Here is a 17,501-nt window from a genome sequence, read left to right on the forward strand (position 1 = left end):
GGGATACTTATTTGGATACATAAGCTTTCAAAATCCACCATATTGGGACACCTCTGGGACCATGAACTACGTAAAAAGGCTGGCTGGAAGCGGACTTATTTTCTAAATGCAACTGAAATTGTGTTAAAGTACCAATGTGATTCTGATCGGTCTGAATTTGTTTCATACAGCTTTTAACTATTTTTAATTCATAAAAACTACAAGCAATAAGAATACAATTACAAAACCATACCAGTGGCGAGTAATTAAAATGTCTATACAACAGAAACTATTCAACCATGTACAGGATTTCTGGTATCTTTTATACTTCTGTTGAGCCTGCCGGCTGTTTATCCCACATGAAAACTCTAGTGCTACTATTATACATTACACTTCTTCTTTCCACTAAAGAGAGTCTGCTTTATTTTGTGCTAATCAGAATACATTCCACAGAATAAGCCATTTTTAAATGAATGCTGATGATTTCAAATCCACAATTTGAGAACTATTTACAGACCCTATGATGCTCAATTCTGATCTCACCCATGCTGGGGTAATGTTATTAGAATATCATTGATGAAAGGGAGATTATATTCAGGTCCATTGGATCCAAATGAAATGCAAGTGAATGCAAATAAATGACACAATTCCATTCTCATCTAAGGCCCCATCCCTGCAGTCAGTTCTGTCGGAGCAGACATATGCAAAGCACAATTGAGTTTAAGGAGATTTGGCAAGGGCACAGGGATCCACCTGCATGGATCTAACTGCAGGATAAAGATCTAAGTCAAAACAAATTTTGCCATCAACTTCAGAAGTAGCAGGTTTGGGCTCTAAGCGAATATGTATAAGCCACACAGGGAATACAAAAAGACATGCAGTAATACAGAGATATGCAGTAGCATTTAAAAAAAAAGAGGAAAAAAAACAACAAACTTTATTTTGGAATATATATAATGTTCTGAATATTATACTAATGCCTAAAGTTCCTGGGGCCCATCTGTGACTAAGCCAAAAAACTGTAGGCACTGCATGACAGGGTTCTGTTCATATTGCTCTGAAAAAATACTTACAGTGTGAAAGTTTAATTTTATATTGCATGTTTCACATCAGTTATGATTAGTATTATAAGAAGCTGTTTCTTACTGGAAAGTCATTGTTGAGTTCTGGAAGCTGTGAAGATTAGCAGATTTTCCTGCAAAATTATTTTTCTCCCCCTCTTCTACGGGTCTGATATTTCTACCAATCCTGCCCTGTTTTCAGATTAAGGCTACAATCAGTTATAAAACAAGTAATTTCAGAAGCATATGCACCAGAGGTCAGCAATGAAGTTACTGCAGGACTTTAACTCTGAATTGCCTCACTTTTGTGCAAATAAATTCCCAGTGTGCACGGTTCTAATAATTATCATTCAAAAGCTGGAACTGCATCAGCAGGGTTTATTCCTGGAGAGCAAAACCAGAGGAGGAGGAGAAGACACAGACAGTTTAGCTCATTTCAAAGGCAGAATTTGATCCTTTGCATGTATGACTCTTCAAACAATTTCACTGGGAATCTCACACACACACTTGCAGACATGTTCTGGATGTGTTAAATAATGAAACAGTTACCCTTTGGATCAGTATAACCCAGGAACAACTGCTCCTATTTCAAACAGAATTATAGATTTCAGAAATCACATCAAACATCATGATTTGTGTATCCTCTCCATCAATTTTGCATCATTTAGACACAATAAAGAGCTCTGCAATGGAGAAGTAAAAGCAAAGTTTGATTTCCCCAAATTCTCATCGGCATACACACGCACGCACATAAACACATAACCAGATGTACCTCGTTCCACTGAAACGGTTCTGCAAACCTTCCAAAGCTCTCCTTCTCTGGTAGGAGCTTGAGTATGCTCCAGTACACAGCCACAACACTATAATCAATGTAATACTAATATCCCTAGGGGAGAAAAGTCAGCCAGTTGAAAGGTGAGAGGAAGCTTCTATGCAGTTATTTGATGAGCATGTTTGGTGATGAGTGACCCAGGTTATACTGTTTTAGGACACGGTTCATCACCTTTGTATCAACATTCCATCCTCCTGGCCATGCCTCCCACAAATAACATTTTTGCCTGTTAAAAAGATAATACACACGAAGAGCAAGATATGTTCTTACCAAGCATTGGTTGATGAATTTTAAAAACAGAAAAAAATATTTTACCCAGAGCTTAACAAATCCTACACAAAGCTCTCTCCTATGAAATATGCTGCACACACTGTTTCTCTGAATAGCTAGAGAATGTCAGGTTTATATTGAGATTTATAAACCATATATCACAGCTGAAACTATGGCACTGAATACTCTGCTACAATTGAAGTTCTCAACTGGCTGCAGTTTAGAAATAAACGTCTTCTAGACTGGTTGTTCCGAGATTAGAATATGTACATATTCTAAGAGGTTCCATTAACTTATCAAAACCACCTGCAGAAAAGAGCAATAGGCTGAATGAACACAATCAGATCTAGTGCAAGATTATATTTCATATACAATGGGTTTGTAATTTGAGACCTGAGTAGCTAACAAAGGGGGGGAAAAAAAAGAATGAGATCTTATTTCAAAGTTAGTGGTGCTCTTCTTCCAATATTCCATGTCATTAAATTATATTTTCTCTGAGCCTATATTTTAGAAATAACATAATTTACTAAGATAATTTTAAATATTAGAATTAATACAATTCAACTGAAAGTCACACATTTGCCTGTATATCAGATGAATGGAGACAGTTTGTTTCTCATCAAGGTCACGTTTCACATTTGAGATTTTAATGCAAAAGTAGGGTGAATTAACTCTCTCATGATATACTCTGTATTACAAACAGTCAAGCACTAGTCATAGAGGAGCAGTTTAAATCTTACCGTTCATTCAACCTCCGTTGCCAAGTTATTATTAGTGGTGTTCAGAAGACCCAATTATAAACATATGGAGACATATTCTACTCTTCTTTACACTGTTGTAAATCCAGAGTAACACCGCTGACTCCAGGTTTACCTCAGTGCAACGGAGTGCAAGATTAGGTCCATGATGTCCATAATGCTCACGGCAGATGCTTACAACAGTTTTAGTTGTTGCTCGTTCAATTTCAATCCAAGCACAAAAATAGAGAAAAAAAATATAGCTGTTTTTACCTAATAGGGCAAAGATTATATTATGGAACAGAATTCTAAAACTAGGGGCAGGTAACTCCAAATCTTCAGGAATACCTGGGGTGAGAAGAAAGGGTCTCTCTTTTCATTCACCTATATCTATATTGGGGTGCCGTACACCCTGGAGGCCCAATCTTGCTTCCATGAAAGTTAAGATTTTTTTCTTCTCTTACTAATTCTGATAAAAGAACATACAGTAATGTTTATAGGTAGGAATAAAAATATATTTACACAGTTTTAACCTCAGCAATCCTTCCCAAACAACTAATATTCTTTGTGAATACTTGTCATAAGGCCTTTAGAGGAGAAACCATTTTTATACAGAGAATTTGTATCTGCAGAAAACCAATAGCCTGAATATTTAAAATTGTTTTCTGCAACTACACAGAATGTTGAGGAAGTTCTCCTAGTCTTTTGATTTTCACTCTCCTATCAAAGGGATCTAAATAAATGAAACTCTTCGGCTCATAGTCTGAATAATTTGTTAATGCTTGTCAGGATATTTTAGAAAAGGGACAAAAGTACTGTAGGGATTTCAACATAGAGGATAGTTTCATGTTCACTGTTTCCTGTGTGTGCATTGTACATTAAACAGTCTCATGAGCTGGTTTAGCTAATAGCTCTGTAGGTGTATTACTGTGAGAAAATATATTACTATCTTCTTCAGACGGGAATTTCACATTTCTAATACTAGTATGTGTTCAGCTCTTTGTTACATTTCTCTGTCTTTATTGTTAATTTTTCCTTTTACAAAATTGCTTTCCATGCTAGTAAGCACTCATCTTTCTTTAGGTCAGCGGTTCCCAAACTTGTTCCACCTCTGGTGCAGGGAAAGCCCCTGGCAGGCCGCACTGGTTTGTTTACCTGCCGCGTCTGCAGATCCTGCCGATTGCGGCTCCCAGTGGTGGCCAGTATGTCCCTCGGCCTGCACTGCTTCCAGCGGCTCCCACTGGCCTGGAGCAGTGAACGGCAGCCACTGGGAGCCGTGATAGGCCAAATCTGCAGACACGGCTGATAAACAAACCGGCACGGCCCGCCAGGGGCTTTCCCTGCACAAGTGGCAGAACAAGTTTGGGAATCACTGCTTTAGGTGTTACAAAGCTTTTGGAAACCTCCTTCTCTTTACCCCCTCTCCTCTACCAAATTCTGTATATGCTGCACATTAGAACACGGGTCTGATCCTGGAGGTGGGCTAGGTCAATTCAGAACCTTACAGCATCACTCCTGAACATCCCAGATATTCCTTTCCTCCAGTAGAAGTCTGGGCCCTCAGTCACATGGCACCGTGGACATCTAAAGGTAAGGAGAAGCAGGCAAGCTAGAAAGAGATTCTTGATGGAACATATTTTCAGAACTGCAGAAGGAGAAAGAACCAAAGGCTATGCTGGCACACAGCTACCAACTGGAAGTGTTCATGAACACCAGCTGATACATTGTCTCATCTGCATTATGCCCACACTTTCCCAAGGTTCATATACTCATACACCATCATAAAGAGGATCACTAACATGGCAGGCACTATTAGAAAGATCTAACAGTGTGCTTAATAAACCGAAAGAAGAACATGAACACACACACCTGTGCCTGCCTACCATGAGAAAGCTTGCTCCCAGGGATTAAAAGTTGCATGCTATGACACATGGAGTGTGTACCTGCCAGCAGCCACAGAGGCAACAAGGTCAGGTGTTATCTCTAGCTATACCCTGCCCATTGTCCTTCTGTTAAATTGACCCCTGAACTCTGATTCCAGGAGTGCTGGAATTCCTGAAGGTGGTAAAATGATGCCAGTTTGGCATTGCCCCTCAGTGGCCTGCTACTATGCGCCAATCCAGCTTTGGAAAATTCTCCCTCATTTCCAGTTGAGGGAAACTCTTCCTAGCATGCCCCCTTAAGGTAGTGTCAATATAACCCTGCTTTTCATGAATGCCTTCAGGAAATGGCTTCTCCACAGATTGCATGCCAATACTCCCCACCAGGCAGGCAGTGCAACCAGCAGAGTACCCTTGGCTCCAGGAGCTCTCTAAGGCTCTCCGAACCCATTTCCAGCTGCACTCCACTTCGCTCTTGTGGCACAAACTGGCTTCTTTCACAGAGCCACACCTACTGACCCCTGAATGAGGTTGGAAGGAAGAAAGGGGACCAAAGACAGGAATATTTTAAATGCCAGTAAGGTAAAGAACTTTCCTGATCCATTTCTTCAGCCTTTCTTCTTTCTTTCTCACTCAAGGCCAGCTGATTCATGAGATCATTCATGACACTTCTGCAACCCAGTTGCAAAGATGGTTCTCAATCCCATTGGTGAAACCAACAGCTCTGACCTCTGAGATTTATTCCCATTTGCTGGCAGACAGAGAACTGTGAGCTTCTGTAGCAACCAACCGCAAAAATCACAATGTCCGTAACCACCAGGTCCTTTTAATTTAGTTCCCTGCAGCAGTATATAAGATGTGACACATGCTCATTGTCCCCCCACTAGCACCCCCCCAGCAACTCTGAAACCTCAAAGTGAGTCACTACGCTTTCCTTAAAGACAGATGTTAATCTACCCCCCAAACCTACCCGCCCTAGCAAACACACATCTGAGAAGTTTGTTAGCAAAGACAGACAACACCAAGCTTATCTGAGGAAGGACACAAAGTAGCTGAGAGCTGCAATACCTGAGCTAGAAATTGTTACCTCAGAAAAAACTAAATATAGAATGGGCCTTTATTTAGGCCCAAATGTTATTTGGGTGGTTTTTAGTGCTCCAGTCCTTTTATAAAGTATGAGATAATATAACCAAGAGTTCCAGTAACGCACGGCCAAATTCACATGGTTTTTCTTGCATCTCAGTCATCAACATCCTCCTCCTATGAAGACTGTGCATTTGGGGCTTTGCGGATTTCAAAGTGAGTTGTCTGGGTGCAGCATATGACCCCAGGAAAGCCATGTAATATCTGACAGATTCCCCCATGGAAGTTAATGCTGCAAGAAGCAACAGTAACTTCTGATCTATGGCTTCTCACTTTCTGGGGGAGAGGAGAAAGAGTACAGTCTCCTGACTAACATAAATATAGTCACAGAGCCGCTATTCTTAATCCTGCCTCAGCATGGAATGGGCTAGATGACCTGGAGGTTCCTTCTATCCCTACATTTCTATGAGTCTGTACTGCCAAAGGGGAACACAGAGCAAGGTATATTTCACAGAGGGGCTGGCAGCTGGACCTGGAATTCCTGTGGCACATCTGGCTCCTTTACAACTCCAGAAGCGGCATCTACTGCCCCTTACACACCAGCCTGAGCTAAAAACACTCAAACCTCAGTGTGGTCCAGCTATTAGCGAGAAACAGAAAACCACACTCATACAGTGTGAGTTACAGACATTTCTGGAGTGGAACACCACAGCTGCCTAACTACACAAAGCAAAACTGGCCAGCACTGGGTGCTTGTTCAGTTTGGAACAGGAAGTGAAGTATTTTGTATCATTTGCAGCTGCTGGGTTCACTTAGGGAGGCAGAATATAGTTAGTTACCTTTGTGGGAATTTGGCCAGGATACCAGAGCTGAGGAGAAATGAAGCAGCCAGAAGGAAATTGAAACTATACAATTTCACATCAGTTCAGTCTGATTACTGGTACACAGGCTATCTTCTCCTTACATACACACAATAGCGATCAGGGACCTTCCGAAAGTTTATGCGATGTTTCTTCCATATCTAAAGAGCAATCACGTGCTTTCAGTCAGAATGACTTCTATTGCAGATTTAGGGAAAAACAACAAGTAAAGTTTCCACGACAGAAAGCAGGAGAGAGCACTGTTTGTGCACTTTGTAACATGCTGCATCAGCTCTGCTTCACACAACAGCCACTGCCTCTGCAAAGCCGCAGACTCTTGGAAATTTAAAGATGCAGGACAGAAAAACATGGTTTTTCAATTACATAGCTATATGCACCACCATTCAGACATTGTTTGAATAAGCATCCGAAAGTTCAGATTCATATCCTGATAGCTTAGTCAGGAGACCTCATGAGATCACACTTTCTTGCAAGAATTCTGGTATTTCCCAATTTTAGTCAAGTGGGAAATACAAGACATGTTTTATTCCCATAATATTTTAGGGCTTCTAGAGTTAGTTTGCGAGTAGAAATGCATTGCAACAAAAGTTGAGTGAACTTTTTCAAACTTCAGAAAGAGCTCACTTTGGACAAAAGTTCAGTGGGTTCTTATTTAATCCAAACCTTGTCATCCCATCCTGAGAGACTGGAGAACCAGTCAGAATGAAGTAAGGCTATAACAAGCCTTCACTGAACATCTGTAGTTCAAAAATATTCTGCTCATTTTCTCCCTTCCCCATTACTTCCCATTTTTAATGTAGCCTCTGTGTGTCCTGCTTCTGGGACCAGCAGAGACAGGCAGAAATGCCATTGTCATCATGTTGCCAGTTGGAAGTCTGGAGAGATTTTTCAGAACCATAGAATTCAGAAAGATTGTTAGGTGTTTCTCAGAGTCTAACCAACCCCCCAAACCTTTAGGGTTCAGCCATTACTACTTTCTCCTTGAAGACCACAGAGTGTGAATGCTCGCTCACACATACTCCTCTTCTCCCCTCACCCCAATCTGCACAAATTCTCCTTCCCAGGTTCACTGTGTTCAACAGCACAGAATGCAACTCACTGGGGCAAACAAATCACTAGTGTAACAACACTGACTTCAACAGGCATGAATCTGGCCCTCTGTCTGTCTGTCTCTCTCTCTCTCTCACACACACACACACACGCCAGTGTGACAACAAGACCATTTCAGTAACAAGCCTGGCTTTCCTTTTCTGATAGAGAACCCCCTGCCTTACCCCAGCAGGAAGGAACATTGAAGCCACAGCACAGAGAAAGTCACATCACCTTTGTAATTGTTCTTGCAGTTAGTGCAGTGCTAAGACCTCCTACGTGATTTTCTTTGTAGGGTCCCTTACCAGGTTCTCCCTTCTACGTTGGGTTGGAAAAGAGTGCCTGTCGCCGGCATGAAAGCACCTAATCATCAAAACAGCTCAGCTTTCCTGCCACATCACTCCCAGTTAGACTGGTCTCACTGCTTAGACGAAGAGGGTCAGAAGGAGTTATAGGAGGGTGAAAAAGAACAGGATAAAAGCGGGATGGGAGGGGAAAGAGGGCAGGTGGGATTATGAAAAGGAGGATAAGGGATACAGAAGGTTCTATTAAAAACTGGACATTTACCATCACCTCATTTCCAGTCTGAGGCATAGCGATTACTGCAGAGCAGCAAACTCGCTTTTTTATTTTTAATTCAGCTGACAGTATTTAAGGATGGGAGGAGGAAAATAGGGAAGCACAGAAAGAGAATGGAGGAAAGTTAGACCATTATGTTCACATGCCATTTGCTGCTCTGCTTTGGCCAGAGCTCGTTCAGTGACCAAGTTCTGCCTCCTATTCAGGAAGCGTCCCTAGGGCACACGCGATCTGCCAAGATGTACTGCTTATCACAGCACGGCACAAGCTACCAATGGATCACTAACCACAAGCTTTAGGAGCACTGGTGAGGTTGGGCGAGCTAGTGTTTTTGACCCAGATCCAGTTGGCAGAGTTTAACCAACCTGCACTTTGTTGCAGACAGAGACACATACAGGATAGAAGCCGCCTTTATTATGCTCCTCACAGTCACCAGCTGGGGGTAACCCAGCCATATGTCACTAACCCCACAGGCTTGCTGCAGTACCCCAGGGTGGAATGTGCAACACCCATGGAAAGGTTAATTTGGAGGAGGAGATGTTACAAATAATGGCATGCCCTTTGAGTATCATCCAGTATTGTCAGCTCCAGGTATTCCAACAAGCTGGACTCAGGCCACCTAAAATCATGTTGTTGGTTTGTTTGTTTGTTTTTTAAATTGGGGTTTTTATCATTTGCTTCCTGGCTTGAGTCTTTAGGGTTCATGTTTTCAAGCTTTTTGTCCCATAGGCATGAGGGCTAGAAACTTACTTTTTTGAAAACGATACACCAGATTCTCAAGTAATCTCCAGGAACGCAGGTAATGACTCCAGGAGCCAGAGCTTTAAGAATAAAAAAACCCAATACCGAGAGAAGTGGGATGAAATCATGAGAGTGGAGTAGAGCCAGCAAGTTGTTCTTGCAGTGCAAACCTTCTAACCTGGCATTTCTTTTAGCAGCATGTTATCACTCAGTAGCCTACAGATGAGTTTGGGGTGGGATTTTGCAAAAGCCCAGGTTTATTGTCCTCTTCTCCAATATATTCAGTTCAATTACGATCTTATTAAACTCAGCCATTATTCCCACATCCACAATTAGCCTCCAAACTGTTTATTTCTGTTGCTCTTAGCTTCTGTGCACTTGTTAAGACAGATCACTGCAGCCACAGAAGCCCTGTACTTTTGTCACATACAGCCCTGGTAGCGTTCCCTCTCTGGCTGCAGGCTCCCCAAACTGTTGTGCTGCCAGCCTCTCTCATTGGGTTCTGCCTGTGTGCTCTTTAAGCCTCAAATCTGAACAAAGTGCAGACACCACCCCTCGCTGTGGTCTCTAGGCATGCTCTGGAGGTGCCGACCCTCTCTAGCTCCCTCTTCCAAGAGCTGAGACCCTGCACTCAAACGGCCTAGCCCCTGGGACTGGTTCTGACACCTCACTGTCCTTTAACTTAAGCACACCTTCTCCCAGACCTCCAGCCAGAGGGGCACCCTGGATTTATAGTTTAACTCTTCAAGGGCACATGACAGTTGAAACCAAATACAGCCAGACAAACAGACTCAGCATGGGATTCCGAACACCACTGCTATTTACTGAATAGCACAAGCAATACACAGATCTATACAAAACAACACACCTATACACACTACCGGGTCTCAAGTTCCTTACCACTGGAGAGAACTTTGGGCTGGAGCCAAGTTCTCTGGGGTGCCCAGGATCCTTTCCCTACAACCCATGGCTTGTCTTCAGAATCAAAGAGCTTCTCTAGATTGGTTAGATTTCCTTGACCCTGATTAGTCCCACAATTAAAGCTAGACCCATCTTGCTATCCATCTTTTCCCCTCTCTTGCCCCAGGCTTCCTGTCTCCTGTTCTGCAAGTCCCCTAAGTTTGTCTCCCTACCAACACTTGGGGTCTTTGTTATGTTGCTGGCCATTTTCCACTCTTACTCCACCAGCCCCACCCCCCGAAGAGAAACTTAGTCGAACTGGTTTCCCCCACTCAGGTACCCTCCTCAGTACACCCATTGTTCAGTCCGAGCATAGTCATTAAAGGTAACACCCCTTCATTGTCCCTGGCCCGGCAGTGATGTGCTATAGCCTCCCCCATCCATCAGCAAATGGTGGATTTCACATACACAGAGAAATTCCATGATATTGCAGTTTCAAAATAGCAGCTTCATTATATCAACCAGAATTCATGACTTATACATTGACAGATTCCCCAAGTTGTCAGAACTGTCAATCAAGGTGACTATAAGAGAATAAACAAACTAAAAAGCAAGGTCCCTCTAGGACAGTGAAATTTATCTCTTTTCTCATATAATGCATTAACGGCATCTGCCACCTCTGCAGACGCTACACCCCTTAGAAGTTTAAAAGTTGCATCGCACAGAAAACAAAAATAACTAAATTTACAATATCAGGAATAGTTAGTTAATGTTTGATCTGCAACTAGAGGCCTTCCATATGCGGCCTCTGCGAACCATTTTGGGGATCTGCTGGCAGGACAAAATTACCAACCTGGAGGTTCTCCAAAAGTCAAATGCCATAAGTCAAGGCCATGTGGCTAAAAGCCTAACTACGCTGGGTTGGACACAGCATTAGGATGCCTGACTATTGACTCCCCAGAAAAATTTTCTGTGGAGAATTGGCACAAGGACATCGGAATCAAGGCCGCCCCAGAAAGTGCTACAAGGACAGCATCAAGAACGGTATATGCTTTGGTGCAATGGAACCGAATGATCTTGAGAAGGCTGCATTAAATACATCAGCATGGCAACACACAACACTCAGAGCTTTCCAAGCCTTTGAAGAGGACAGAAATAATTGATTGTTAGCTGCAAGGGAAAAGCATCATACTACTGCTATAGATACCAAGATGCTCACCGATGACTTTGTCTGCCCAATCTACTCATGAGCATGCGCGTCACGCTTTGGACTTCAGAGTCACTCCAGAACCCACAAAAAGAGATGCATGAAAATGTCATCGTCAAACTTACGGACTGCACACACACACATAGTTAATGTTTGTAAAGCATTTTAAAAATAGGGACTGTGGGCTAGTCTAGACTAGATGTGCTACACCGGTGAAGCAGCCGTGCTGCGGTAGTAGATCTGGTGAAGACGCTGTACGCTTGCAGGAGAGAGCTCTCCCGTCGGCATAATAAAGCCACCTCCACGAAAGGCAGTAACTATGTCGGCCGGGAGAGCTTCTCCAGCTAACAGCACTGTCCACCAGCGCTTAGGTCGGTGTAACTCATGTCACTCAGGGAGCTGGCTCATTCACACCCCTGAGCAACGTAAGTTATACCGACATAAGTGGTAGCATGTGTTGTTAAGCCCCGAGTGTTGTTAACAGCAGGATGGATAAAAGTCACGTAATTTTATTTAAAGCATGATTTTTTAAATTGATTTTTATTTACATGTTGCTAGTTCTTCACTTTCTTTCAATTTTATAGTTTTAAATCACTAATAGGATTTGTATTGTATTTGTATCTGTAATTAATTAGTTTTTTAACTGTTAGAGAAAATATCTATAACATCTGAAATTCTAAGAAGTTTCACACTTGAAATGCTCATCTGTGCTGAAAGAGACAACTTCCTTGTTGCAATAACACAACAAACTCAAAACTGATAACCAAATATTTGCCGCCACCACCATCTTCCAATAAATCCAAATTTCCAGAAGTCAAGAAAGCTGAAGTGCTTTGACCAGGCTATAATCTTCCATAGGAGTTTGCAGTTTGAAGTCACTTGGACTTGTGCTCCTAAATAACTTTGGTGCTTAAAAAAAAATATCACATCTCTCGGTGCCTAAATATGGGTTTTATTGCATAACTTTAGGCATGTGTGAACAGATTTACTGTGAACTTTTTAATTTATTGAACATCTAAATTACTTTTTTTAACATTGAAGTTTTATTTTGAAACTTAGCCTCTGATACTGCAAATTCTTATGCACATGTTTAGCCTTTAGCTGTAAGCACATGAATACCTGAAATCCATGAGACTGTGTGAGAATGAATTTCCATACCTGTGCAAGTGTTTGAACGATCAGTCTTAAATTTTCAATATTTTGGTGGGTTAGGGAGAGGGTGTTGCCTATAGCAGTTTTATAAGATTCAAATAAGACGCCCTAACTGTAATTCCATTTAAAACAAAAACAGCATTTGTAAATCAGTTCATTATAAATTTTAATCTAGAGTTGCAATAGCACAATTTTCAGATTAGTTTTACAAAGTCTAAATTGAAGTAAATTCAGTTATTTAAAAATCACTGATTTTAAAAAAATCGCTCCACCTTAGTTAGCAGGTTACTTTCTTTGGGGCAGGGACTGCCTTCACCTTTGTATCTTATACAGCACTGAGCACGCTGTCAGTATTTAACAGATGACATATAAAGGCATCCTGTCAGAGTTCAGGCTTGGCACATTGCTGAGCTCTGACCTTTAAGGGCAGCAGTCTGTGGCTTACATTGCTTGGCAAGAGCCGACTCAGCGGCATGCTGCTACAATTTACAATAAAAGGCAGTAACAGACCCCCGGGAGCCAGCATCACATGCATGCACAATGGTTCACAGAAGTCATTGTCTTTCTGGCCATATGTGGGGTTTTTTTCCTGTTTGTTTTTAATCTCAGTGGCGTAGCTACATATGTTCCATTGCAGAGGTCTGTGCAGAACTTGCTGATGCTATGACAACTCAAGTTGTTGACTGAACATCTGCAGTCACCGAGGCTTTCCTCCATTTCAGTCTGACCTGTCAGTCAGTATACCCTGCGCCACCGCAAACACCAGGCTTTCCTATTAGTCAGCACAGCTGCCCAGACACAGGAATGATCTTTTGAAGTTTTAGAGCAGTGTGTATTAAGGTGAGAGCAGAGAATACATGATGGAATAATCATTAATTAATGAACTTCCAATACATGCCAAAGGAACTCTCAGCCATTTACACAAACTGGAATCACATCACATCACATCACACACACACACCACACAAGTGCAGTCAGTGTTTGGAGGGGTAAGATAGGATATGATTGCTGCTTAGCAGAGCACATGAATAGTGCCCAGCTGTTCGGGATATGAACCAAAGCAGATCATCATAGCCAAAGTATTACTAACTCTAAAGTTCAAAAGTCATGAGATCCTAGAGAGACAAGGTGGGTGAGGTAATATTTTTTATTGGACCAACTTCTGTTGGCGAGAGACACCAGCTTTACATAGAGCTCTTCTTCAGCTCTGGGAAACATACGACCTGAAGAAGAACTCTGTGTGGCTCAAACGCTTGTCTCTCTCACCAACAAAAGATGGACTAATAAAAGATATTACCTCATCTACCTTCTCTCTCTAACATCCTGTGAATAACACTGCAAACAACGAGATATCATGATAAAAAAAAATTAGGGTTCTAGTCCTAGGTCATGTTTTCAGTCTTTGCTCCGCAACGATGAAAGCTTTAATAAATAAAAAAGCTGAAATTCTCCTGTAGATCAACAGTCTCCAGGAGCGGGGGCTCTAAGTAAAATGTGAAATGCCACAAATACCATAGTAAAAATCATGTGAGCTGGCAACACAGATGTGGCGAGCATGTTAGGGAGATTCTAGCCTGCGTAGCGATATGTAATTCGCCATTCACACCCCTAGGGTCCTTTTGCCCTGTAAACAAGCAGGGAAACTGCATCAGCAGCTTTCTGTCAAGAGCAATTCCCGCCCCCCACAACACACACACACACTTTTTTTTTTTAAATTAAATAAAAACAAAGATAAATTGGCCTCTGCAAGTTCCTGAGCCTGGCTTCCCCAGGAAAGGTCAGAAGGGGGGTGGTGGAAGAAGCCTTCCCGGACCCCCTTATGAAGGCTTTTAAAAACAAGTAGGTGAGGAAGAACTGCCATCCAAGGGACTACCTGAAAAGAAGGCTTCCCACAAGGGGACACCTCACTTGGGGTGTGGGCCACCAAGCCACCCCCACTCAGAGAGTCAGTCATGGTCAAATAAGTGAAAACTATTGAAGATTAATCTAGGGATGGCTGGGGCGTTTGAGGATGGGATGTGTTAGAAAAGAGAAAGCTCAGGCCTGGTGCACATCCACCATAAACCTGGATAGTCCAGATTAAGGCTGGATAAGCATAGTTGAACAGAAAGAACGCCCAAGCTTTGAGAAATTCAGCCAGTACTGACAATATTTGCTAAATACTAGAGGATTTCAAAGCTTTCATTGGGATTTTGTGCTGACTCTCATTGCTGGCAACAAAGATTTGGGAAGAGCAATTCTACCATTGCCTCAGAGGTCACGATTAAAGTGATATTTGATTTGCATTTTTTCCCTGAATCGCAGCCTGGCTTCCACAGATCATTTCTAACATGAAGGGGACAACATGAAGGTAAGTTACCAGACCATCATGTCTTCAATTCTCCCCCTTAATCTAATACTTTGCTTCTTATCCTCTGATCCACTAACTGATCATAACTGATGCTTTCCCTTTTGTTCCCATCTTGGCTGCCTCCACAAGTAGTTTAACCTTTTACAGCATAATTTCTCCTTCCAACCTTATTCATGATCTTTCCTCCTTTCATCTCTCTCCCCCCACCCCACCCCACCCACCCACCCACACACACCCAGAGAAAAGCTCTTCAGTTTCCCTTCGTAAGATAAGCATAAATTACATCAAGCTGAAAATGGAACATGAATGACCAGAGCACTGTCTCTGATCTTGGAGAGCCTGCTTTTGAGAGCTGCTAATCTTCTACTCTTCTTATGGATTTCAGTGGGAGCTGTAGGTACTCAGCATCTTACAGGATCAGGCCAAGAGTTTCACATGCTAGCACCTTACAAACTACCTAGTATTTGTCTGGCAGCACCCACAGTAACTTTCCGTGTCTCCCTTTAAATACCATGTAATCTTTGCTATGCTCCAGTCACAGCTGCTTCCCCCCATTTATTTGCAGGAAGGAAAACATAAGAATGGCCATACTGGGTCAGACCAAAGGTCCATCCAGCCCAGTATCCTGTCTACCCACAGTGGCCAATGCCAGGTGCCCCAGAGGGTGTGAACCTAACAGGTAATGATCAAGTGATCTCTCTCCTGCCATCCATCTCCACTCTCTGACAAACAGAGGCTAGGGACACCATTCCTTACCCATCCTGGTTAATAGCCATTAATGGACTTAACCTCCATGAATTTATCCAGTTCTCTTTTAAACCCTGTTATAGTCCTAGCCTTCACAACCTCCTCTGGCAAGGAGTTCCACAGGTTGACTGTGCGCCGAGTGACGAAGAACTTCCTTTTATTTGTTTTAAACCTGCTGCCCATTAATTTCATTTGGTGGCCCCTAGTTCTTATATTATGGGAACAAGTAAATAACTTTTCGTTATTCACTTTCTCCACACCACGCATGATTTTATATACCTCTATCATATCCCCCCTTAGTCTCCTCTTTTCCAAGCTGAAAAGTCCTAGTCTCTTATCTCTCCTCATATGGGACCCGTTCCCTAATCATTTTAGTTGCCCTTCTCTGAATCTTTTCAAAAGCCAGTATATCTTTTTTGAGATAGGGGACCAGATCTGTACACAGTATTCAAGATGTGGGCATACCATGGATTTATATAAGGACTGTAAGATATTCTCCATCTTATTCTCTATCCCTTTTTTAATGATTCCTAACATCCTGTTTGCTTTTTTGACTGCTGCTGCACACTGCGTGGATGTCTTCAGAGAACTACCCATGACGACATTCAAGATCTCTTTCCTGATTATTTGTAGCTAAATTAGCCCCCATCATATTGTATGTATAGTTGGGGTTATTTTTTCCAATGTGCATTACTTTACACTTATCCACAGTAAATTTCATTTGCCTTTTTGTTGCCCAATCACTTAGTTTTGTGAGATCTTTTTGAAGTTCTTCACAGTCTGCTTTGGTCTTAACTATCTTGAGCAGTTTAGTATCGTCTGCAAACTTTGCCACCTCACTGTTTTACCCCTTTCTCCAGATCATTTATGAATAAGTTGAATAGGATTGGTCCTAGGACTGACCCTTGGGAACACCACTAGTTACCCCTCTCCATTCTGAAAATTTACCATTTATTCCTACCCTTTGTTACCTGACTTTTCACCAGTTCTCAATCCATGAAAGGATCTTCCCTTTTATCCCATGAAAACTTAATTTACATAAGAGCCTTTGGTGAAGGACCTTGTCAAAGGCTTTCTGGAAATCTAAGTACACTATGTCCACTGGATCCCCCTTGTCCACATGTTTGTTGACCCCCTCAAAGAACTCTAATAGATTAATAAAACATGATCTCCCTTTACAGAAACCATGTTGACTTTTGCCCAACAATTTATGTTCTTCTATGTGTCTGACAATTTTATTCTTTACTATTGTTTCAACCAATTTGCCTGGTACTGATGTTAGACTTACCAGTCTGTAATTGCCAGGATCACCTCCAGAGCCCTTCTTAAATATTGGCGTTACATTAGCTATCTTCCAGTCTTTGGGTACAGTAGCTGATTTAAAGGACAAGGTATAAACCATAGTTAATAGTTCTGCAATTTCACATTTGAATTCTTTCAGAACTCTTGGGTGAATGCCATCTGGTCCCGGTGACTTGTTACTGTTAAGTTTCTCCATTAATTCCAAAACCTCCTCTAGTGACACTTCAATCTGTGACAATTCCTCAGATTTGTCAGCTACAAAAGATGGCTCAGGTTTGGGAATCTCCCTAACATCCTCAGCAGTGAAGACTGAAGCAAGGAATTCATTTAGTTTCTCCGCAATGACTTTATCCTCTTTAAGTGCTCCTTTTGTATCTCGATGTCCAGGGGCTCCACTGGTTGTTTAGCAGGCTTCCTCCTTCTGATGTACTTAAACATTTTGTTATTAGCTTTTGAGTTTTTGGCGAGGAGGACACTCCAAGCTTACCCATTTGTTTTCCTCCTCACACTCTTTTTCTATTTTTTTCAGTGTGAAAATCAGTGCTGGTGGAGGGTTCTGCACTGACAGTCCTGAAGACTGAATCCCCTACTGAGCCATGGGACAGATTCAGAATCTTTTTCATACCACCTCATTGATAGGGCTCAAACCTGCCATGGTGGACCCACATCTAGGGATGAAAGCACAAATCAGTCTCCATGGTCCATTCGGCC

General features: G+C 42.1%; 1 protein-coding gene across 3 annotated transcripts in view; it reads right to left on the reverse strand.

Moving 5' to 3' along the window:
• CD247 (CD247 molecule) overlaps positions 1-17,501 on the reverse strand; it is an 87,309-nt gene that overhangs the window by 42,161 nt on the left and 27,647 nt on the right. The window contains exon 1 of one of the 3 annotated variants that reach the window (XM_075118032.1): positions 2,143-2,166. The exons of the other annotated variants lie outside the window; for them this stretch is intronic. Coding sequence (XP_074974133.1) covers positions 2,143-2,149 — 7 coding nt within the window. The 5' untranslated portion in view covers positions 2,150-2,166. Of the gene's footprint in view, positions 1-2,142; positions 2,167-17,501 lie in introns of those variants that run through there. 3 annotated transcript variants of the gene reach the window in all.

Source organism: Caretta caretta, chromosome 1 (assembly GCF_965140235.1).
Source record: "Caretta caretta isolate rCarCar2 chromosome 1, rCarCar1.hap1, whole genome shotgun sequence".
NCBI lineage: Eukaryota > Metazoa > Chordata > Testudines > Cheloniidae > Caretta > Caretta caretta.